Source organism: Podarcis raffonei, chromosome 12 (genome assembly GCF_027172205.1).
Source record: "Podarcis raffonei isolate rPodRaf1 chromosome 12, rPodRaf1.pri, whole genome shotgun sequence".
NCBI classification, from domain to species: Eukaryota; Metazoa; Chordata; class Lepidosauria; order Squamata; family Lacertidae; genus Podarcis; species Podarcis raffonei.
In genome coordinates, this window is record NC_070613.1 from 18,841,393 (window position 1) to 18,864,052 (window position 22,660).

The 22,660-nt window shown below is 40.2% G+C and overlaps 1 protein-coding gene across 4 annotated transcripts in view; it reads right to left on the reverse strand.

Moving 5' to 3' along the window:
• Positions 1-434: 434 nt before the first annotated feature.
• Positions 435-22,660, reverse strand: part of CCDC7 (coiled-coil domain containing 7) — a 149,245-nt gene continuing 127,019 nt past the window's right edge. For 3 of the 4 annotated variants that reach the window (XM_053359538.1, XM_053359537.1, XM_053359536.1), the window contains exons 66-79: positions 21,046-21,165; positions 20,431-20,532; positions 20,115-20,213; positions 17,345-17,461; positions 15,703-15,816; positions 13,906-14,013; positions 10,320-10,439; positions 7,341-7,424; positions 6,578-6,697; positions 5,719-5,862; positions 3,469-3,558; positions 2,179-2,265; positions 1,069-1,118; positions 435-695 (exon numbers count right to left, since the gene is read on the reverse strand). In XM_053359538.1, the coding sequence (XP_053215513.1) occupies positions 606-695; positions 1,069-1,118; positions 2,179-2,265; positions 3,469-3,558; positions 5,719-5,862; positions 6,578-6,697; positions 7,341-7,424; positions 10,320-10,439; positions 13,906-14,013; positions 15,703-15,816; positions 17,345-17,461; positions 20,115-20,213; positions 20,431-20,532; positions 21,046-21,165 (1,445 nt within the window). In that variant the 3' untranslated portion in view covers positions 435-605. The remainder of the gene's footprint in view (positions 696-1,068; positions 1,119-2,178; positions 2,266-3,468; positions 3,559-5,718; positions 5,863-6,577; positions 6,698-7,340; positions 7,425-10,319; positions 10,440-13,905; positions 14,014-15,702; positions 15,817-17,344; positions 17,462-20,114; positions 20,214-20,430; positions 20,533-21,045; positions 21,166-22,660) is intronic. The other variant, XM_053359539.1, reaches the window with a different exon arrangement.

Sequence of the window (22,660 nt, forward strand, 5' to 3'; positions counted from 1 at the left end):
GCAGACCTAATTAGGCCTATGCACCAGAGGTTTCCCACCACTGTTATGGGGTGGAGGAGAAGCTATCTTTATTTTTCAGGAACATAAAATCCAATATTGCTGATGCTATCCCCCATATCCAAAGAACCAAGACTACTACTTAGCATACTTGAAACTGATTGATAACTAGGCTACCTAACCATGTGTATAGTGCAAATTTCTGTACTTTAGCTAACATGAATTACAGCAATACTCACTCCCTGTTGGTGTCATATGACTTCTAACATCTAGTTGTGTTTTGTGATCAATTCTAGGGCGAAGGATCTGATTGGTTTCAAACATCTGATTATGGGGTTGGTTCTACCATAGCCAGATAAAAATGTACGTAGCTTTGGTCACAAATAACCTAGTTATGATCTGCTAAACAATTTTTAAAAATTACTACTATTAGAGCATTGGTGGTTCAGGTATCATATATTTTAACTGCTGTTCCAGTACAATTAAGTTCTCAGAACAAATTCATACAACAGCATAGGTTTTCATGTTTCCTTTTCACAGTTCAGCAAAGATGAATTTTATAAGATGGCTGCATCACTGACTCAGTCTCTAAAAACACAATAATTAGGTCATTTATGTTTTGAACTTTGCTTTATGACTGGGAAGGTGGTTTCTTTTCTGTAGGGGTTGCATCCTTTTCCAGAAATAACAATTGGGTCCTAAAAAACGAAACACAATTATTCAGGGTACTTACAACTGAGTTAATCCACCTATATTTAAGATTACATTTTAGATTACTATATGCAAATCTCATTTTGCTATCTGTTGCCTGCTGCAGTTGTGAACTGAATGCTCTGCTGAAGTTGTGAATTGAATGCTCTGTTAACAGGATAACTCTAAAATATCTGTGTTTCATCAGTGTCAGATTCATTGACTGCAGGCAGGGTCAGTCTGATGGGAAGGACTCCTCCTCTTGGAGAGAAGATGAAAAGGCTCTAAGGACCCAATGGGAAGAGTCATCCCTATCAAGGAATGTCCTCCGGCTTAATCTCACAAATGTTAAGTTTTCTAGGGTAAGCTATAGTTATTTACCTCCACTTGATCTTGAACGTCTCCCTGAGTGACTGATGAAGGACCTCCCCCTAGTAAAACAAAAAAATAAAATAAAAGCCACATTACTTTATCATACCATTTGAAAGTCTACCTATTTATTAATTTTATCTGTATACTTGAAAGGGTTAGTTTTTATAGTATTAAATTGACTTGCCATAACATGAAAACTAATATTTTGATATGTTGCCAATGCAGTGCCACTTGTCATCTATGTTCTGGTAACATCTAGGTTAGATTATTGCAATGTGTTATATATGGGGCCGCCTCTGAAGACAGAGGAGAAACTTCAGCTGGTGCAGAATTCAATGGCCAGGTTGCTCACCAGGGCAAGGCAGGTTGAGTATATAGTGCCAATCCTGGCCTGACTGCACTGGCTACCAATTAGTTTCTAAATTCAAGATGCTGGTTTTGACCTATAAAGTATTAAATGGCTCAGGACTGCAATGCCTCAAGGATCACCTCTCCCCATATGAACTGGCCTGGATCCTGCAATCAGTTCATGTAATTAGGAGAAAAATGTGCTTGGGCCATGTATTGAGCAGCCCATCCCCCATGTCTGGATTTTATTTAGATATGGCATCAGCTGCAAGTGGGTGGTTAGAGACAGTCCAAGCCTAAAGCATGCCTCATCCACCCTACCTTTCTCTAAGGAATATATGTATGTGTAGTAGATTCAGCAGCAGTTTGGCAGGAGTGTGAGGTGGTCTAAGTCTAACAGGTTATGGGCCAACTGACTTACAAATCTAACAGGATCATCATCTGAGGAGCCTTCATTTTGCACAGGCATTTTGCACAGCCTTTAGCTAACTAAACACTCTATGGCCTTTTAAAGTAGGTGGAGGTATTGTTTCTGTTTCTTACTATGTTATGTATTTTGGTGTTTTTATATTGTAAACTGTCCTGCAAAGTGTGGTATAGAAATTGCAGCAGCCATAAATTCCTTGCCTTTCAGTGGGTTGAGGTTTCCATTCTGCCAACCCACACAAAGACATTTTCTCCTCCCCTGACATTTTGTAGGAATTTTAGAAGATAACCTGCCCTCTTAAATCCAAAGTGAATATAGAACCCTTTTCCACTGAGATTCGTTACCTTTCATCTCTGGCCCCAAAATCCTTCGTTTTAATAATGCAAGCTTTTGGAAGTAGTCTTTTTGTGGTAACTGGTTTGTTTCCCACCCTGCATAGGAAATATATAAAAACATAATATAATACTGTGTTTGACTTAAAATACATTGTTGTTTTGAATACAGGAATGTCTTTGTAACTGATCAAAAATAATTATAATCACTTTTATGGAAAAAGTTTATATAACAATACTTAACGTTTTTTGGTGACTACAGGGTGAGAGAGACTATGAATGCATAAATGTATAAAGTAGACTACAGAGATACAGCCTGCCATTCCCTAATAAATCTAAAGCTGTGGTTCCCAAAGTGGCGCACACGCCTCACAGGGGGGCAATTTGATTTTTAAGTGGGGCAATTTTGAAGCTTGTTTAGACCAAGCTAATGGCCTTTTAGGCTTCCTCCATGTGAATAGGAGTATACTTTTGGAATAATAAGAATTACCGGTATGTGTCACGGGGTGGGGTGGGAATCAGGATTTTAGAGATGCTTAGGTGGGGCATGGCCAAAAAAAGCTGGGAACCACTGATCGAAAGCAAAGAGAATCTTCTTTATCGAGTCAAATGATTTCCCTCCCTTATTTGTTTCTGAGGCAGCATGGGACAATAAAGGGCAATTGGCTAACACGGTAACTTGCAGATTGGATTATTGCAAAGCATTCTACATGAGGTTGCCCTTGAATATGACTTGGAAACTTTAAGTGGTCTAAAATGTAGCAGCAAAATTACTGACTGGTTTCATTTAGATCTCGTATAGCCCATGTATTAAAACAGCTGCATTGTGAACCAGCTTGTTTCCTGGGTTGATTTAAAGTGCTCACATTAGTGTTTAAAGCCCTAAATGACTCAGGCCCCAAATAGTAGTTGAAAGGCCGCTTCTTTCCCTATAAACCCTCATGAGGTGCTTGCCCAGGAGAAGGCATTCTCTGTGGTGGTCCACAAATTGCGGGACTCCGTCCCCACAGAGATGTGTCTGGTACCTTAATTGTACAGCATGCCATGATCCACTACTTTACCCTGACTTTTGACACTTGAGGAGTATATTTTTAGCTAGGAATGCTAGGATTTTGTTCAGAGATTTTATGAATTAAGTTCTGTTGTAATTGTTTGTATAACACCTTGAACATGCCCTTCCCTTGGAACATTACTATCAAACATAGTTTTTACTAGAACAAATGCAACCTACAGTATGAATGAGATACACTCCCCCCCCCAAATTAGGAATATTTTTTTTATACAGCCAACTTTATAGGTTACCTGATTTTTGAACAGGTATAGTATAGTCCTGGAACCTAGCTGTCCCAGGTGGTGGTGGGGGAAATAATGGCATATTTCTGAACTTGTCAACTGAAAATTAAAATACAAAACAGTTTGTATGAGAGACAGAACAATCCAATAATTCTAATGAAAAGCAAGCCTAAGAAAGTAAAAAATAATAGCTTTTTTAAATGAAAAAAAAAATGTGTGACATCTAGCCATATATTCTGGTTAGCATTTCAGGTTTCCAGCTACAGTAATGAACAGCAATGGTGTTCTACATCTCCTGTTTTGGGAAGATAATGTTTGTTGTTCTTATCGTTAAGAGGAAGATTATAGAAATTCAGCCCCAAAGGTTTGCACTCCATGGATCAGGAGAAAAGAGGCAGGCAAAAGCCTTATGCCAAACCACACACTGTTTGCCACACCGTGGACTGAGAGTGGAGGAAAAAAGCAGCTACACACACTCTCCTTGTCACAGCTGCCAACCAGGAGGATAAGGATGAGGGGCAGGCACTCTGTCGCCTCCAAAGTGAACCAGGAGGCAGTCAGGGCTCAATATCAAAGGCAAATAGAAGCAGTCAGGCAGGGACATAATAGGAACACTCACTCAATTGCCGGTGTAAAAAAAAGCAAACCAGGAGGAGGTGGCCAAGCCATTTTTAAATCAGGGCAGGAGAACGCAAACGCCACACTACCAGTCACACAAGTAGGACACAACCACACACACACACACCAACGAAATAAATAAATACAGTTATGACCCGAGATAAATGGCGGTAGCCATTGAGACTGCTGAGGGAAAGAAATAGAGTGCACCGAAAGAGGGCTGCCATGCCTGAATGACCATTGGCGCCACGGCAAGGGCAACCATTCTGGAAAATTTATCTATAAGTAATGTAAGTAAACAACTAAGGAATAAAAGAAGGGTGGCAAATAAGCAGAACAACCAAACGTACAGCGCAACAGAAAGTTTTTTGTGTCGAAGAAACCACAACGTGCGGACAAAGAACTGTAAAACAAAAATGACGATAAGGAAAACCTAAAGAAAAAAAGGGGGTTGAGAAATTAGTAAAAAACTTAGCTGAGTCAGGAAAGCCAGGAGGAATGTAGTGTCTGTGTCTAGACAGGAGGAAAAACTGAGGGAGTGCAGCCTACTTGCCACAAGTCTTTGCTCCTGTCTAGTTTCTCACGACAGGGTGAACACCCATTCCATTGGATACGACACCCCATAAACTAAAAAGGAAGTAGTGTTGGCAGAATGAAATTGTGTCTCGTGTCCCCCACTTGTTATTCACATGAGTTTAGTGCCCCAAAGATCTGCACCTCTGGCTCATCTCATTGCAGGTTTTTGGTCTTTCCGTGAATGCTAGAAAGTGTGCCATCCGAGAACTTGTTCCTTGGGGAGATGGTGTCTCTCTGGCCCTGGCCCTTGCCTTCCCTATATGGATAGGAGTGAATTGGACGAACACTGAAACAGCTCTTCTATTCAGTGTTGCTGTGTCTTGTCTTTATTATGGTAGCAGTACTTGAGAAGGCTGCAGCAGGCCTGAGCATCTTGCCACAGTTTGTCTTTCTGTAACTATGCTGTCACACACAGCCCAATCCATGTATCTGCCCCAAGCCATGAAAATACAAAGCTTTCACTCAAGCTGTGGATCAACAGTTGCCCCCTCCCTTCCCTATGTAAATGGCCTCTCATCCGTGTTAAGGATGTGTTGGGCTGGTGAGGGATAAGAAGCTCAGAAAAATCAAGCTCTTGGGAGCTTGAAAAGACTCTACTGCGCACTAGGCAGATTCAGTCTGGAGAACAGGGTACCCCCACCCCCTCCCATGAAAAGCTTACTGATCTAGAGGGAGGTATCATTATGATTATGAATGCACTGGGTGGTCTTTTAAAGTAAAGCATTCTAAGACATAGGACAATATTTAAATGGAGATGGGAGGAATAAAATACAGTGAGAAATCAAGACTTTTTCATCTCTGTTTTAAAAAATAACTTAGAAATTTTAAAAATCACATTGCAAGGAGATGCAAGGGTGTATTCAGGAAGACACCAGTTCAAATAATCAGAAAAAAGTTACTTTAAAGTGGTTTTTTTGAAAAAAGATGTAAGTAATTTAAAATATTTGCATAGAAATTTGATTAAAATAATCAAATAATTCATGATAACAGCATACTCACAGGGTAACTGGAAATGTAACAAAGAGTCTGAATGCCATATTTGTACACAATTAACCCATTCCTTACCAAGCGCATTGGCTTGATGTTGTTGTTGTAGCTGTTTTTGTTGTAACTGATAACTTGCAAGATGCAATGCTTGTTGCAGATTTGTTCTATGGCTTGGAAGTAAATTCTTGTTAAACTCTAATATTTCTTGCATTGCAGCCTCCACTGAAACAAAACAAATTGTTTACTTAATTCAAAAAACATTCTAAAAACATTTATTTTTTTCCTCCATATCCACTATCCAAAACTGCAGGTGGGTAATCTTTGCTAACTCCTTTTAGGCTTTTACATTTACCAAATTTGTGAATGGTATTGAAAGATTCAGCTTGTCTGGTGATTAAATGCTTCTGGAAAGGGGGAAGGCTGAATTTCAAATTGATCTAGTGAAGTTAGAAGTGTTTGTTATATTTTTCTGGACAGGATATGAAATATGGTATGTTAAGTAATCAGATGGAGGCAAGGGTCTTAACAAGCAGGCTAAGACATAAAAATAGGAGAGGTTAGCCAGTTCTGCACCATCAGCAGAATCTGATTGGTTGAGGTGAGATCCAAACTTGAAAACTAAAAGTTTGGCATCATCAAGCCAAGGTCTAGAGAAGCTTTGAAACTATGAAATGTATGTCTTAAGCTCTTCTGACTGAGAGGTTCCACCTCCAGAGTTGTAAAAATGTATTCTCCTTTTAAATGTTTAAGCTTAAGTGTGAGGAGAATGTTTGTCAAATTTTTCTTGCTAAATAATAAAATGCTTTAATCTACACTTGTCTGGCAGGTTGTGTGTTGACTGGTCTTAATACTCTATTGTTCTCTACCTAAATCAGGACCCCATATTTTACTCACTCATCAAGCCCATATCCCAACACGTATACTAATCATTACTTACAAGCAAGTCTGTGTGAATTTGCATGAAGGTAAGAAGAACTATCCAATTGTGGCAAAGATACTTTGCTCTCTGGAAATTCTTCCAGAAGCCGTCCTTTTAATGCCAGTTCTATGTCCCTCTCTGCAAAGACAGACACAGAAAAGGGCTTATTAATATAAAGCCTAACAACTGACAGAACACAACCAATAAATTACAAAGAATACAAGATACCAAGTAATTTGTTTTTAATCTATAAAATAAGGTTTAAACTGCACAGTAATATTTGCATGACTAATGGATATGTTATTTCATATTTTCTTGTATATTTGTTCTCTGTCAAAATATGTGGTCCTTCAGCAGCACAGTTAATAATTTACCTTGGAAATATTTAAGTTTCCCACAGTGCTGTCAGTACCAAATCCCCACCAGGTGATATCAGGACTATGTGCCTTCTATGTGCTTGAGATTCTGTTGGCTGGAGTAAGCACCATGTGCACACATAATTTTAGCAGCAGGATGCAGTAGATTTTCTTATACCCACTGATCTTGTGCATGTTGTAGAAGGGACTGCACATGGTGGTTTATCTAAAAGGTTCAACCACCACCCATCAGATTCAAAAATTCCTCACCCCAATATTATCCTAATGATATAAATGTTTTAAAGGGTGGAGTTAATACCTTGTCAAAATAAAGGCTATGGTTAAATGTGCATTACCTCCTTAAAGTTGATTTTCAACAGTGTCCCATTTTACATGGGAGCATGCTAAGCATGTATAAGACTTACTTAGAAGTTGGTCTTGCTCCTCCTGGACTGTCGTATCATATCCTGCATCTACTGTTTTGCTATCACGCTTGATTCTGTTAGCCACTATATGTTCCCATTGCACAATGGGGAGAAAAATATTCATACATAAAGTTAACTTTTGACACAAATAAGTTTTCTCCATACATGAAAAATGATTTTCTACTATAGTCAGCTGGATCCTGATAGGTAAGCTGTCCTTTGACTTATTTATAGTACCAGTCCAAAGCAACTGAGTTGTAACCCATAGCTCAGTGTAATTTACAGATGTGTATACAAAAAGCAGTGAAGACTGTTCTGCTCCCTCAGGCAATCATCCAGCTGATAACTTTCAAAGCAGCAGACGCCAAACAGAACCTTAACTAATGGAACTGCATTAAAAATAGAAAATTGCTCAAGTAATTTGAAAAACCAACATGATAGCAGAGGGGATCTCTCCAGTGAACTATATTCACAAAAGATCTACCAGCCTACAAATATTAAACAAACATCTTCAAATCTTCTTCCTCAGTTCAGTCTCTGTTATCTCTCTACCTGTATAGGCTTTCATTTTTGGCTCCACAGGTGGGGGTTGGAATTACATTATACAAATTATAGGCAAGGTTCTTCTCTAGATTATCCACTGTGACAAGATTATTGGAATATATCAAAGCAATATAGCCAGTTAAAGGGGAGACTGAGAGGAGATATGATAGCCATCCTCAAATATCTAAAGGGCTGTCATATCGCAGATGGAGCAAGCTTGTTTTCTCCTGCTCTGGAGGATAAGTCCTGAATCAATGGATTCAAGTTACAAGAAAGGAAATTCTGACTAAACGTACGGAGCAACAATTTTGCTGTTCAATTAACTACAATCTCCACCAGAGGGCTTATTCTCCTGGACATCTGAATAATTTCTACTATCATGATATAGGCACTTTGAATAATCTGTGTAGGATGAATTGGTCTACTGCACCATATCAAGTTTGTCCCAAGATGATAGTCTACACTGTTCATAATGCTGATAGCAGGATAATTTATCCAGAGAGGAGAGAACATGGGATAGATTGCTCCATGTCTGCAAAATGGTCATTCTGAACTGAACCACTGCTGCAGCCATTGTCTCTTCTTATTTTCTCTACCAGGTTCCTCCCCCTTTGATAGTTTTCTCGACTAGATCCATCTGGTCTCCTATCTGACATTTAGTGGCTGTGACATAGTTGCCAGTGACCTCAATAACTGCAATACTCTATGGTATCTGTCCACACAGTGGCTTGAAGAGGCCTGAGAAGAAGGAAGGCAGAAACCCCACCTCTTAAGGCACAAGTACCTCTCCTTTGGGGACGCGGGTGGCGCTGTGGGTAAAACCTCAGCGCCTAGGACTTGCCGATCGCATGGTCAGCGGTTTGAATCCCCGCAGCGGGGTGAGCTCCTGTCGTTCGGTCCCAGCTCCTGCCCACCTAGCAGTTCGAAAGCACCCTTAAGTGCAAGTAGATAAATAGGTACCGCTTTATAGCGGGAAGGTAAACGGCGTTTCCATGTGCTGCTCTGGTGCCGGTTTGCCGGAGCAGCATCGTCACGCTGGCCACATGACCCGGAAGTGTCTGCGGACAGCGCTGGCTCCCGGCCTCTAGAGTGAGATGAGCGCACAACCCTAGAGTCTGTCAAGACTGGCCCGTACAGGCAGGGGTACCTTTACCTTTACCTCTCCTTTGTGTGTGAGAAGGGTAAACATCAATAACTTTGCCTACATTCTAGAAATTTCTGAAGCTAGCTGTGCCCAAGCATAGATTTCATAAGTGTGAGTTCAGAGTGAACAGGCATATTACAAACATGCACTCTGTTTCATGAACCTAAATGTCCAGCTTCAATCAAACTAATCACTAAGTGAAAGATAAAAACAAAAACAACAAAAATCCTTGACTGCAGCCTTGCAATTTCATATTATTTTTATACAAGACACTTTTAACCACTTTCCGTAAGATCATGCTAATTTTCTGAATATGTTATATTTTTTAATGTGTAAATAAACTTTTCACATTTATATTCCTCCACTCATATCAAAATAGACATTCAAGGCAACATAATAATATTTATACATAGCAAATAAAGTAAACTTAAAAACACACCTACTAACGCATTCTGTCTAATATATATATATTTCAAATGGACAATTAGAACCAAATGAAGCAAGAAATTTGATGATGCATTCCCTGTCTCATTATTAATCTTTCAACCTGCCTTCAATGTTTGTTCTAGAGAAAAAAATCTGAGAGTATAATATCATCACAAACAACATTCTCCTTATTCTTTTGTTGCAACTGCATTATATCCCACCCTTTTGTGAAATATAATGTTTTGCCAAGCACCAGCTGTTATAAACAGGCAACTGTGTGCAAAGCAGAACACACTGCTGAGGAATCGCACAACTGGAACGAGGCGGCAACCGTTGCTAAGGAGCCGGTGATGGAAGAGGACAGTTGAGAAGGCCAATGGTTGCATGATAGAAAAACCATTGGCACTTCAAGGATCCAAAATAATCAGTAATAAAATAGTGGAAACAAGGAAATGAGAAGGGAAAGCGAAAGCAAAACGGGAAGCAGGAGGGTTTGTTTTTTTGTGTGTGTGTGTGTGTGTGTGTGTGTGTGTGTGTGTGTGTGTGTTTTAATTTATTTAACCTCAGCGGAGGAAAGAAAACAAAGGAGTAAAGTTTGAAAATGGACATACACACAATACTAGAAAGTGAAAGGATATAGGAGGGAACAGTAAAGAAGTAGAAATAAAGTGTTGTTGAAGATAAAAACACTTAGCTGACAGAGAAGATTAGAGTTCCCAGAGTTCTTTGCTCTCCTGCCACCGTCACGTGATGAGGGTCATAACCCAACCCATTCGGGTCCTCAGTAACCATATCAAATAATGCACAGTATAAGGAGCATCCTTGGAAGCACACACGATACTTTAGATAACACGTTTTGTACTTACCAGGTACTTTACTTATGTGTATCTGCAGCCCTGAAAGTTGTGGTCTCAATGCGAACTGATCTGATGGCTCAAGTGAACTAAGTCTCCGTTTGCCTGTTGTCCGTAAAACGCTTTTTGGTACTGAGAGAGATTATTTACATGTTATGGAGAGAATAAGATGAAATAGGTCCAATATACAATTCCCGTCCCCCTAAAAAACACAACCATGTTGCAAAACTTGCAGTTGCTTGCAGCAGTTGAATATTCCACTTGTAGATTAACCCTGCTGTGGAGAATTTAAATACTTGATATCATAGCAATACAGATTCATATGGTGGGAGCCATTGTGGCCACAGGATACCACACTGAAGTTTACATCTTGGGTTTGGGCTGCTGCATGTGACCTCCAGTTGCTTCATTGTAGCACTGAAGAGATTAACTGATCCCCCATCCAATCCCCAGGACCTGGAATCCTTCCCAAAAGAAAAGACAAAGTAAATAAGATGCTGAAAATGAAAGAGTTGAGAGGCAGGAGGAAGTCACTAGTGGTGTTCAATCAAGATAGACCCATTAAACCTTGACTAAAAACAGCTAGCCACTTAATACCTCTCTACTATTACATTTCAACTTTTTTTATTTTGTTCTTCCTTTTGCTACAATAGAACATACATCTGCTTCATCAATGCAAAGTATAAAATAAACCTGCGGCTGAGGAAGTAGAGAAAGGGAGGCTTTCCTGTAAATTCCTGTTCATTGTGACTCCTGGAGCACACTCCAGAACCTTCAGGATAGTATTTCCCTGTGGACAGCAGACAGGATCCAAACATGTGGATCATCTTCCCAATCTGGGAAGGGCTACCAGAATAGAAGAACAAAAGAAGCCATAATATCTTTTTTTATAAAAAAACAACAACACCTGAAGGAGAGGTCATAACTGAAGCACAATACTGAACAACTGAAGAAACAGGAGACAGGAGATGAAACAAGCCAGAAAGAAACTCTCCCAGGAATCCCTCCCTACTTCATTGAAATGTATATAATGGTATAAGCCTGAGGAGGATAACCATAGTCTGCTGGAATACACAGTGGTGGGTGGAATGCCCTCCAAGATAAAATGATAACAGGAATTCATGGTAAAAAACCTTTCCTTTCTCCTTTGGTTCCCAGAGGACATTCCATAACCTTTTAGATGTGTGTATATATGAGGAGCGCTCATTAAAGATTTCCCCTGATGTACTTCCCTTGGACTGAGACAAACTTAACTGGGACTTAATTAGTCCTTCTCTATGTAGCTACCAGCAAGATTCACACACTTCCCCCCTTGTTTTATGCAGCTGTGGAGACCTTGTCTGTAGAAGTTGGCAGGTTGCGTTAGAAGCCATAACATGACCTCAGAAATCAGCATTTCGTCGTCTGGAAAATGCTTGCCCTTCAAAAATAACTTCATGGTTGGAAAGAGGTGGAAGTCCGATGGTGTGAGGTCAGGAGAATAAGGGGGGTGAGGAAGGACTTCATAGCCACAGGACCGTGCTTCCGTCTGAGAAACGTGTGAGTTGTGAACCGGGGCATTATCCTGCAGGAAGTGGACAACTTTGGTCAGCATACCATGCCCCTCAATTTTGATGGCCTTTCTCAATTTCTGCAGCAGTGAAGCATAGTATGTCCTGGTAATTGTGGCACCCTTTACCAGGAAATCCATCACCACTACTCCGTGTGTTGGCATCCTTCGGGGGTTGAGATGCCAGCTGGCTAGCCCCCAGCTGGATCATGCCTTTCCAGCCATGACGATCCCCCGATCTCTGGTGCGACGTAAATCAGCGACTCAGACTTCAAAAGCCTGAGCACGCTATATTAGCAGATGCATACTGCGCAAACAGAACAGGCGTGAGGCTTGTGGAAACCTACTAACAAGCTGCAGATTTATTAAGCATAAATCAGGACAAAGAAAACAGGTTGTCTCCCTTTCTTCTCCTCAGAGAGACAGTGAAAAGCCAAAGCTATACACACAACGGAAGTTCCCAGCAAGCTGTGCTGGAACGTAAACAGACATGTGACATGCAACAGTTCCATGTCTGCAACTAAAGGTGGAATGGAAAAGTCCCAAAAGACCGTGAGCATGACCTTGCCCGCTGACGGTAGGACACGTGCCTTATTTGGAGGTGGTGAAACAGAGTGCTTCCATTGCTTGGACTGGGATTTAGTCTCTGGGTCATAATGATGGCCCCATGTTTCATCCTGAGTAATTAGTCTGGCAAAGAAGTCATCATGGGTTTCGTGACATGTGGCCAAAAGAGCCTGTGAGCATGTGACTCGTTTCTGCTTCTGGAAAGGTGTCAGCAGCTGGGGAATCCACCGTGGGGACACTTTTCCCATGTGTAAATGGTTATGGATGGTTTCTTTTCTACAGAGCCCACACTGATCTTGACATCTGCAGCTAGTTGGCGAACAGTTATGTGGCGATCCTCTAAAATGGTGGCCTCCACTTGCCAGATGGTGTCTTCATCAAAGGGAGACTGTGGTTGCTCAGGAATAGGAGCAGTTTCCACCGAAGTCCAACAACACTTGAACTGGGGATGCCAGTGCTTGACTGCATCATACGATGGGGCGTCCTCCCCATAAGTCCCTTTCATCTCATCAAACATCTCCCGTGGTGTGCGCCTTTTCAAGTACAGGAAGCTGATGACCGCTCTGCATTCAACTGGTTCCATTATCAGACATTACTCCACGTTAGCACCTGTAGCAGAGCAACTGTTAGGAGTTCAGAGCTACAAATTACCACCTCACCGGCGGAGAGATGTATCATTATACAAGTGCAATTTCATCCTCCTACGATAACCGGAAGTGGGTCAGGGGAAATCTTTAATGAGTGACCCTCATAAATGTATGTACACATTCTACATAATTTTTCTACTCAAGTCAGCATCCACAGATGAGAACACTTGAATTTAACCATGCTTAGGAAACATATGTAAAGATACGTTTACAGTTCCCTGAGTTCTGATATCACTGTGCTTCACACCCATGAGCAGTTCCACCTTGTGAGTGTGAAAGGGGAAGGGCAGTATGCACAAGCAAGAGGCTTGCTGCAACTCATTCTTGTAGTTAAGTATTTCTATTTAGTTGTTTATAAAATATTTATATACTGCTTATATCATAAAAAGAAAAAATATCAAAGTGGTTTATAGCAATAATACATAAAGCATAATAAAAATAATATAACAAAGATAACAGCAGACAACAATTAACCATTGTGGAAAGCTATAACTGGTGGAACCGAAATTTTTCAGCAGGCATTTAAGAGCTGACATAGATGGTTTCCTGTTGCAACTGATCCAACTCTCTGGTGACTGTGGGACATTGTTTAACCATGTTTTATAGTTTTATCTATTGGTTGACAAAAGCAGTGCTGTTTTTTCTACAAAAAGAAGTGCTTTCCTGGTTCTCTTATAAAGGCAATGGCACAAACCTGGGAGGGGCCAGAACTGGGAGGGGCCAGAAGGGTTCCAGAGAGTTCCAGCTGAAAAAAAAGCCCTGGACAAAAGACTGTGTAATTAACTATTTTCTGAGCAAAAGATGTGTCTGCTATATAATTTGCCTTTGCACTCACTCTCAAATTTAGGTTTTTCTAGTTTATCTACTTGAAGAGCAGATTGAAGATCTCTTACATTTGCCTCCAATTTTGCAGCCAAAGCCCTTCGTTTTAATGATTTCTCATCTATAAGATAAAACAAATAAAATATACTTAATCACAGGAACTATATAGGATCACAGGGGCTTATTTATATTTCAGAGTCTCTGAAAGCCACAGCCAGAAGTAGTAGAGTAAATTGCAATTACACAAAACAAAAAAGTGTACAACAAGTTTTGAAAATTTTCTGAAGCTGGAAACAGTACATGTCAAACACATTCTGTATGCAATTCCAACAGATAGAGAATGTTAGATTTCTTACATAGCTGACTCTCAACTTATGCACATTAAACTTGTGTGAATTCAGCTTTAAGTGCTTGACTGGGGAAAAGGGGGTGGGTGGGTATTGCAGGGAAAACATCGATAATCCCACCCTTCATTGAACTCACCTTGGGAGTGTTCAGAGGTGCAGAGAGAGTGTTTAGCAGTGCAGTTAGAGAGTGTACAGACTACGTAATGCAGTCGTCAGGCACCAGTAAATGCTGCACTGTGCTTTTTACAAGCCATTTTCTGGTGTTTAAAGGGTTGTTTTGACTATATGTTATTTTGGCTTTACATGCTATCCCTAGAACATAACCTGCACAAAAGATGAGAGTCAACTGCACCGTAAAACCTATTCACTAGCTCTATTATTCATAAAAGTAGAAAACTGCTATCCCTAGAACATAACCTGCACAAAAGATGAGAGTCAACTGCACCGTAAAACCTATTCACTAGCTCTATTATTCATAAAAGTAGAAAACTGCAAAGAATCATTGGGTTGCTAGCCTCCAGTACAGACGTACCTCAGCTCCCAAACACCTTGGGAGTCAAACGTTCCGGCTCCCAAACGATCAAAAACCGGAAGTGAATGTTCCAGTTTTCTAACGTTCTTTTGGAAGCTGAACATCCGACGGGGCCTCTGCGGCTTCCAATTGGCTGTAGGAGCTTCCTGCAGCCAATCAGAAGCCACACTTTGGTTTCCAAACGTTTCAGAAGTCGAACGGACTTCCGGAACGGATTCCGTTTGACTTGCAAGGTACAACTGTCTTTTCTTCGAAAGCCAAATTAGACATGATGACAACATAACCTGGTTTGGAATATAAATTTGTTCAGCTCAAAATACTCAGATGTAATAAGAATCAAGCATTAGTTCCTTGATAAAACAGCAATTTATCTCACCATGATTTTTGGTTACACAATGATGCAGCAGGTCATTCCAAATGCCACGCACCAACAGAAGAGGACAGCTAGGGCATTGCTGCATCCGTGTTCTCACCCCGCCCCCAAAAGTATCTGTCACCTGAAATGGTTGTCTTTTTCTGCCTAATGATACATCTGGTTCTGAGTCTGACAACCAATGAATTCCATGGGCTAATGAAAGAGTTTGCTACTTGTTACATATTAATAATTAGGAGCTCAGGAATATGTAGGTGAATATATTTATTCATTCTTTCCTCTATCCTTTAAAACTATCTAAGCTCTAAGCCAGTGATCTTTACCACATTTTGTGGAATATATTAACAACCCTTTTCTGGGGGTTTTGTTCTGCAAAGTATACACAATATACTGTAATATTACAATATATTACAAGTCTTATTCCTGTGACTGCTCATCATTCAGAAAAAAAACCCCAGTTATATCCTTGGGTCAAACAATTCTGTATAAGTTCTTGGATTTTGTTAAACAAGACCATCAGATATGTTAATCCTACTTTATTATATTCTTCCCACTCACCCTCATATTGTGTACTTAAAGCAGCAACCTCTGAAGGCAGGAATTCTATTGGAACTTCTTCAAAATATCTGTCCACAATTCTTTCTTCTTTTGCTAGCTGATCCAATTCTACCTCTAAGAAAAATAATTTGAATTTATTCCTGGATAGCCTGTTAGAGCACGTTGCTGATAACACCAGGGTTGCAGGTTCGATCCCCATAGGGAAAGCTGCATATTCATGCATTGCAGGGGGTTGGACTAGATGATCCTCAGGTACCTTCCAACTCTTCCATTCTATGGTTTTGTGATTTTAAGTTTAGAAAACTTCTGAGCAGTCTACTTTTCAGTTTTTATTGAAAAATATACTTACTTTATGGAATTAAGGGTGGGTAATAAATAAATAACAACTTACTAATTGTACCTAGCTCAAATTTCACTCAGGTGTACAGAAAAGATGTACAGAAAGATGTACAGGTGTACAATAAAGCACCAACACACACAAACTTAAGTGACCCAATAAATCAAACTCAAGCCCCTTGCATCCTTTAAATGGGACTGGGATGATTGAAACTTCAGTCATGGCTTCCTGACTATGGATTTTGTTTGGGTTTTTTTGTTTTTACAGACTAACTCAACTTCCTTTACCTTTTGTGTGTCTTGAAGAACACCAAATATAACTGTTAGGAAGAAGGGTGCCTAAGTGAAGGGTTTCTAAGACCCTCCTAGCTATAATACCACCCCTCCTGCTTTTACCTTTCATATACATGCCTAAGCACAGAACTCTGTGCCTGCATCTTCCTTAACTAGCACAAAACAAACTCCCCCACCCCACCCTGCTACAACTGTCTGGGCATTGGACTTCCCCCCAAAAAACGCACACAAATACTTTAAAGCAGAAATAAATAAATAAATATTTGAAATAAGAACACCAAGAAGATCCTAAAACCCAATAGGATGTAAGTTAACAAAAAAAGCAGCAATTTAAGACCATATGGAGTACAGAAAATAACACACACATTAAAAAAAAACTTTCTTACCTAGCCTCACCAAATACCTGCTCACCAGCCTGAACCCTCCCCCCCACAAAAAAGCAAAAACTAGCTTGCACACCTTTGTTGTAATAGCAGGTTAAAATAAAACTAGAAGAACAGCAGAAAGAAAGGGAGACCAAGGAGGCAGAAAATAAATGTTTTATACATTTTCAGAGCAGTGAAATGGAACGTGCCACCCCTGCCTTTGGCCTTGTCTCAAAGTCAAAGTGTCTAGCAAATGGGGCTGACATGGTGGTAATGAACATTTTTTAAAAAAATTAAGAGGGGGCAGAGGGAAAGGAGGAGAATGGAGGCAGCAGAGGAAAGAGGAAGAAAGCAGCACTGCCCCCATAATGAGGTGGCTTGCATGTGGCCATGTGATAGTAGAGTGGCCTATTGGTGCTGAGAGCCCTCTGAAGGCTGGCATCACAGCTGGGATCCCGTAGACGCAATAAGAAGATTTTTAATTAACAACTGCAACAACTATTTTTATTATTTAAAATGACAAATTTTGTCGGCATTATAGAAGGACCACAAAAGCTCTTTGGAGCTTTAATGCAACCCATGGACTGCCCTAGTCTATCTGTTCAGAAAACTCAAAGAAACACAGAAAGTTTGACTACAATACTTACCAGACATGCTATCTTGCCGAATAATGCCTTGTTCTTGCAGATCTTTGATACTTGATCGCAAATATGAGAACAAACCTTTTCTAGCTAATTCTTTGGGTGTTTTGTCTTTTTTTGTGGCTTCAAAAACAAAAGCAAACCTTTAGTGAAAAATTTAATTTAACTTCACATGAGGCAAGAGCCCTGGGCTCCTTTGGGGAGGAAGAGTGGGATATAAATTAAACAAATACTAATCATAAATAAATAAAACTTTGTGCCAGTGCCATCCCATCCAAAAGCATAAGGCACTGCCACAGAGGCACTCCATGTGATGAGAAAGCAGTACATGTTTACCAGTGCTACAGAGCTTCTCCACTCTCAATTATCCAAAGGTTCCCTGCTCTCTTAAACAATTTTGACTTTTCTCAAATGCTGTGCCATATGTCTAGAATTGCCTCCCAGAACAATCTTTTGACCTAAAACCTATCCTCAACTGCCACTGTATCCATGAGGTTGCCCTAGTTCACATACCATGCTGTAACTAAGTCTAATTACATGTAACTACTATAATCACACATTCTTCCCATGTTTCTCCCATCTCCACTCCCTCCTCCCTTCTTCATTTGTATCCCATGTTGAATTTTAGATTGTGATGCCATTGTGGTAGGCATGTGACCTTTTGTACTCTGTAAAACACCTTCAACATTAGGTGTTTTGTATACAATAACAACTTATCACCATCATCTGTTGACATTTCTCTGTGATAGATGTAATATGTAGACTGGGCCTTTGAAAATAAAGATAAAAGAATGAAGAGGTTTTGAACATCAGGAAGGATATAGCTTTTGGGGGAAGGCACAGTACTTTTGTGTAAGGTAAGTATTTTTATTTATTATTTTATTTATTAAATTTACATACAATCATTTGTCCAAGGATCACACAGTGGCTTACAGTATTGCTGGCACCCATTTGTCTCAAGAGAGAGTGGAGTGCATCTCCAGAGGTGAAGTCAAATTGCTGCATAAGCAGCTCTGAAGTGACCTCCCCAATGCTCAAACCTGGGCAGCGTGCATGGAGGTCCTAGGCTGCCCAGGTGACAAAACCTCCCTCTCATCCTCACTGATGTGGTCTAAAGGAAAGCAGAGCAATGTGTTTGGCACCAGCTGGGCAGCAGGAGCTGCCAGAAGAAGGCATACAAGGCACCATCCAACCATCTTAGAGCCTACACTCCTGATTTGTGTAAGGTTTACTCCTTAGCTGTTTCTTCTCCCAAAGATATCCTGGAAGGCAGTAGAAGTTTAGGGTCAGAATTTTCCTTCTCCTAGATGGGCTACTTTCCCAAGTTGATGAGCCCCACCTGCTCCTCACTTCCCTCTACAGCTTGTGCAGAAACTGCTTTCTTGACTGTTGTATCCACAATTGGTCTCATCTACTCAATCCACCAGAGCCTGCCTTCACATGCATGGGAAGTCCCTAACTCAACGGTGGTTTGAGGCCATCTACTACTCTCATCTGGTTTAGCCAGCCAGTCAAAGCCCTTCCCAGGGTGTGGCTGCTGTTGCATGCTGACAGCTTCTATGAGCCACAGGTGAGAGCTGAGTGCAGGGTGGGGGACAAAGGTGGTCAAACTACCCCAGAAGGAGCACGATGAGTCCCCCACCAAAGGTACTACCCCTCCCCTAACATCCCATACACCCTGGTGTACAGTGTAAAACCACAAAAATGCAAACCAAACAATACACACACGTTTAAAAGCCACAGATAGTTTAATTTGCCCAAAGGCCTGGGAGAAGAGGAGTGCTTTCACCTGGCACCTGTTAACTTACAGAAGTTATGGTGAATGTGTGCATTCCATCAGGTAAGTCAGCACAAGGAGGTGGGAGAGGGAATGCTGGAGAGAGTTGCTTCAAAGGAATTCCAAGATACAGTTACTATGAGGAGCTATGGGGTGGGGCTTCCCCATGGCAGGAAGGAGGTAGTAGGGAGCTGGAAGCATGGTAAGGAAGGGAAGAAAAACTATCAGGTAATAATGATTAGTAAATCATGCTAGTTCACCTTCTATCACAATACATTTACATGTTATATCTGCAAGCTGGTAGCAGGGAATTAAAAAAGGCAATGCCCCAAAGTTGCAGACACGTGTAGTTGTGTTGAACATTCTCAGGGCTTTTTTCAGCTAGAACTCATTGGACTTCAGTTTCGGCACCTCTCAGATGGGTGCCATTGTCATTATAACAGAACAAGGGATGTGTTCATGGTGAGTTCCAGAAGCTCTTTTTCTAGAAAAATAGCACTGAACATTTTTAGTACAGTTACAGTAAACTAGGTAGGAAAGGGGATGGAAAAGAAGGATTACAACAAGAATGAGAAAACCTGTGGCCCTCCAAATGTGGTAGGATTATATCTCCCATCAGCCCTAATCAGCATAGCCAATTGTCATGGATGATGGGGATCTGCAGTCCAGAAATACCTGATGGGTTGGAGATTCCCCATCCTTGGCTTACAAGAAGCAGAATTTGGTATGAGCTTTCGTGTGCATGCACACTTCTTCAGATACACCTGAAGAAGCAGAATATTATTGACCAGAGGTGGATCTACACACAGGAAAAAACACTATAAATAAGTCAAAAAATTCAATTACCCTTTGGCGTCATTTGGTGTTGCATGTTTATAATGCATTTAAAATTCTGTTTCTTGACTAACATTCACAGGTGAACAAAAATACTTGACAGGAATTAATTATAAGACATTAAAATTGCCAATAACCCAATAATATAATCATATTTGTACTTACGTTCAGGTATATATCCTTCTGGATACTCTTTTAGAAAATATTTTTCCCATTTACTAATCAATTTCTTTTTTTGTTCTTTTAGTTTGCACATTTTTTTCCCTAACAAAATAAAATAGATGTTAATGAACTAAATGAAGGAAAAAAAATGTCTTTAAAGATGTTTTGTTATATATAATAGTGGTTTTTGCATTTATCTACTAAGGAAATTATATTGTGTTCTTTATAGACCAGTTGTTTTTAAAAAAGGCAAACCTCAGCCTAAATCCAGTTTGGAATACATGCTACTGTATAGACAAGGTGTTAATTCTTTACTCACTTATAGTATCCAGTTGAAAGCCTGAAAAAACTCCTAAATTTTCCATCTCATCCAATTTTGATTCTAGATTGGAAAGTTCTATGAGATCACTTATATTTCTCTCTAGGAAATGTAAAAATGGTTATATTCAATAACAGAAAGCAATATTTATTAATATTTATTATTTCCTTTAAAACTGAAATCATATAACATTGAGATTCTGTAGCAAAGAGAATTCTGAAATAGCAGGATGGAATAAAGTGGCAGTTCCTATTTGGCATTTTTCAGAGCTATAGGAAAGAACAGCAGAAAATGCAACCTGTAATCCTTTCAGTTGGTCTTCCATGAAAACAGGATTGTGTTCTCATTGTGAGGATAGAGATATTTATTTATGTATTTATTTATATATTTAATAAAGAATTATACCCTGCTTGCTTGTAAAAAAAACACCTCGAAATGATTTACAAAAGATAAAACAGTAAAAACAAGAGACAACAGCATTTACTGTCAATAAACATTATCCTCAGAAAAGGTATTGTAGAACAGATGCTCTAGGTTTTAAGCAAACTGCAATCAGAAGTTATTGTGACAATGTCTCTGAAGCACCATTTCCATGGGATTTTGTTTTGGACTTACCATCAGGTCTTGTCCTTGCTCCTTGGTGTAAACTAAGTGCTTCTTCCATATTTTGAAGAATTGCCTCAAAACTAGAAACCAAACGGTTTCTTTTCTCACTTATCGCCTGTATTTTCTTCTCTGGATAAAAGATAGTCACTAATTACATTTTTAGAACTGTTCTCTACAAAAGCAAACTAAAAAAATGGTGCTGTTACAGAGGGCACGTTGCATTGAAGGAGCCTAAATTTTAATACCATGTGCCCAGATAGCTGCAAAACAGTTTTACCAGCCACATTGTACAAATTCATTTTAGTGTCTAATAGAAGAGGTGGACAGAAATCATTAGTACCCAAGTGACAGATTGGCAAAGATTTTATGCATCAAAAGCAATTGCATGCGGTAAGCCCATATAAATAAATATATATGAGCTGCTTGAAGACACAGGCTAGAGTGCTATCTAAACCTCTAAAGGTTATGCAATGTTGTCCTGTACATGCTATATGTGAGACTTTATGAAGCGTACATAGAAAAATCAATAAAAATGTAACAAAACACAATTTAAAATAACATTGTCTTGATTTGTTCCATTTATGACAGTGGGCGATGAAGTATTCAGACTGGGCTGTTCCTCTTGCACGAGACTCAGACAGGAGCAAAGAACTGTGGGAGGTAGACGTCCCACAATTTTTACGTGTCCTCCGCCAAGGTTAAAACAAAACACTCTTTCTCCTTGCTACAGGTCTTTCGCTAGTCTGTGTTCAGTTGCTTTACTTCTATTTTTTACTTCGTTCCTTTCTTGTTTTTTATGTTCTTGTTGCTGGCAGTTGCTGTTTCAGTGGTTGGATCATTTTTGTTAATGGTTTTTGCGGCGTGGGCTGCCTGATGCAGCAACCATGCGCTTTGTCAACTAACAGCCGCTCTGCATGTTTGCCTCAGCATCCTTTGGACCTTTTACTCAGCACACTGGCTTTACTTCAACAATTGTGGTTTTGCTGGTTGGGGAAAAAAGAAGTCAACAGAAAACACAGCGTAAAATCATCTTCCTCCTGTCTGCGGCAGAGGCGCAAAGGAGAGATGTCATAGAATCATAGAATCATAGAATCATAGAGTTGGAAGAGACCACAAGGGCCATCGAGTCCAACCCCCTGCCAAGCAGGAAACACCATCAGAGCACTCCTGACATATGGTTGTCAAGCCTCTGCTTAAAGACCTCCAAAGAAGGAGACTCCACCACACTCCTTGGCAGCAAATTCCACTGTCAAACAGCTCTTACTGTCAGGAAGTTCTTCCGAATGTTTAGGTGGAATCTTCTTTCTTGTAGTTTGGATCCATTGCTCCGTGTCCGCTTCTCTGGAGCAGCAGAAAACAACCTTTCTCCCTCCTCTATGTGACATCCTTTTATATATTTGAACATGGCTATCATATCACCCCTTAACCTCCTCTTCTCCAGGCTAAACATGCCCAGCTCCCTTAGCCGTTCCTCATAAGGCATCGTTTCCAGGCCTTTGACCATTTTGGTTGCTCTCCTCTGGACACGTTCCAGTTTGTCAGTGTCCTTCTTGAACTGTGGTGCCCAGAACTGGACACAGTACTCCAGGTGAGGTCTGACCAGAGCAGAATACAGTGGCACTAT